Source organism: Neltuma alba, unplaced genomic scaffold, assembly GCF_004799145.2.
Source record: "Neltuma alba isolate B1F8T4 unplaced genomic scaffold, ASM479914v2 tig00010198_pilon, whole genome shotgun sequence".
Lineage (NCBI taxonomy): Eukaryota > Viridiplantae > Streptophyta > Magnoliopsida > Fabales > Fabaceae > Neltuma > Neltuma alba.
Genome location: NW_021635136.1, coordinates 227,572 through 229,917, shown reverse-complemented (window position 1 = coordinate 229,917; position 2,346 = coordinate 227,572). Strand labels below are relative to the sequence as shown.

General features: G+C 37.9%; 1 protein-coding gene across 1 annotated transcript; it reads right to left on the bottom strand.

Annotated features, from left to right (window-relative positions):
- Positions 1–642: 642 nt before the first annotated feature.
- Positions 643–1,137, bottom strand: LOC114754833 (proline-rich receptor-like protein kinase PERK2). Its single transcript, XM_028943675.1, has one exon. It carries the CDS (start codon positions 1,135–1,137, stop codon positions 643–645), a length of 495 nt encoding a protein of 164 aa, XP_028799508.1.
- Between the last annotated feature and the right edge of the window lie 1,209 nt (positions 1,138–2,346).

Sequence of the window (2,346 nt, the reverse complement as noted above, 5' to 3'; positions counted from 1 at the left end):
TTCAAGGAAATGTACAAAGCAACAACTAAGCAAGATAACATTGTTAGTGGCAGTCTCACCCAAGAGGGGGTGAATTGGATGAGTTATAAAAATGTTGCTAATTAAAAAAATAGTAAGCTAAACAGAAATAGAGAGCGTAAGTTAGAGTGATTTCACCGCAGAGAGTAGACATAGAATTTATACCGGTTCAGTCTCAACCACTTGACCTACATCCAGTCCTTAAAGCACCTCTGAGTATTTCACTAAGTTCCAAGCTTAATCAGGCTCTTGGTGCCATAGTACAGCAAGTGATCGATAAACCCGTGATTGATCAGGTGATCAATCAATTTACCAAAACACAAATTACCTAATTTGTTATCATCAAAACCGTAAATCTAACATTCTCCCCCTTTTTGATGATGACAAAACACAGGTGTAAGATAAATTAGATTTTATCAAATAAAACTTAACCTAGATTAGGAATTCAACAGAATCATACGACAGATAACAGTATTCACTAGTAAATGTCAAAAAAATGGCAGAACTACAAAACTGATAACAATTAAATGCTATCAGAATTTAAATGATAACCCAGAATTTAGATTACATAACAGAAATATATGAAAAACAAAAATCATCAAAGCTAAACAACTGGGCAAACAACTAAACAGATTCCTTCTCCCCTTTTTTGTTAGTATCAGAAGGTGGGGAAGGCAAGGTGATTGAGATGGGAAGAGGGAGAAGCTGAATAAATGGAGAGACAATTTGAGGAATGGATGGAAGTAGCATAGAGGGAGTAGACTGAGGGACTGTGATAAGGGCTAAGGTAGGAGGAGGAGTGGGAGAGGTAGAAGGTATAGATGGTGAAGTAGAAATGGGAGAAGTGGGTATAGGTGAGATAGGTGGTGCAAGCTCATAGTGATCAGGAGATAGTGGGTGAGAGATCAGGTCTTCAAAACTGATGGAAGTGCTTGGTACAGAAAAATTGTTACAGTGAGAGGCCACCATCCCTTTTAGATCTCTGATTTCTCTTTCAACATGATTAAACCTCTGTGAGACTTTCTTTTCCAAAACTATCATGGCTTGGTGATGAAGATCTAGAATTTTGGTAATGCCATCAAATTTCTGATATGAAACTTCCCCATATTCTTTGGCCATGGTATATAGTCTTTTCTCAAACTCTTGTAGCTCATTTTGGAATAGATTCCGAATGGTGTTGCCATATATGAGGGGCCTGAGGTTTGAGAGGGTTCTGCAGAAGATTCAACTTCATCTTGGCCCTTTGAAGCATTGGTCATTGGATGTTTTCCTTTCTCTTTTCTTGCCAATTTCTGTGAAGACTGAAAGGGCACTAGAATCTTCATCTTATTGAGCTGGTTAATTCCAAAAGCAGCAATCTTTACTTTAACTTCTCCAAGCTCGAATGGTGCAATGTTGTTTACTTAGAGAAAGTATGTGGCCAGCTGAGGATAGGGAATGGGTATGGATTTAGATTTATTGATGGTGAAATCCTTTATCTCATTGTAGATCAAAGCTCCAATATTGATTTTCTCCCCACTGATTATCCTGGCTAACAGAAGGTAATCATCCTAATTAAGGTGGGAAAAGCTTCCAGATTTATTGACCATACTTCTTGAATAGATGTAGTAAATTATTCTATAATAATCACACATCTATTTAGGTGGGAAGTTCAGCTCTCCTGGGTAACTATCACTCTGCATCAAAATCTTATATGCTTTTATGTCATTCATATCCCTTCCTCTGATAGATTCAGGATTTCCTAGTAGCTCATTTATCTTAGTAGAAGTGAGGGTAATGGTTCTGCCTCTGAGTCGTGTTGTGAGATAATTATTCACCAAATTATCTTCCTCATCATACTCTTCCACAAATTCCATATTACAGTAAAATCTCTTAACCACTTCAAGGTAATATTCACAGCCAATACTCAGCCAGTTAGAATAATGTTCTAGAGGGTTACTCAAACTAATATGATTTGCTCATTCTTTTTCAAACTATCCAAATCTATTGAGACCACAGGACAAAACTTTTGAGTTGCAAAATCAGCTTTGAATCTCCCTTAGTTTACGTCCTTTTCTAAATTCCTAGCGAGAAATTCAGATGGTTCAGAGGGGATACCTTGGCTAAGGGCTTGGTGTGACGCACCCTCACTTGCTTTTTGTTTCCTCTGTCTTGGTTGCTTGGGGATAGGAACTCGTAATGCAACCTCCACAACTTTCTGAACTAAAGCTTCCTCATCAGATTCTATTTCAGAGTCCTCGGTAACCATTGATGGCTTGGATTTTGACTTTAGCTGTGGAGATTTTCTCTGAGGAGTAGGTTGCTTTTCGGTCTAACTTTCCTGAATCT

Coding starts and splice junctions, on each gene's coding strand:
- LOC114754833 (XM_028943675.1), bottom strand. CDS start 1,137: ATGGCCAAAGAATATGGGGAAGTTTCATATCAGAAATTTGATGGCATT.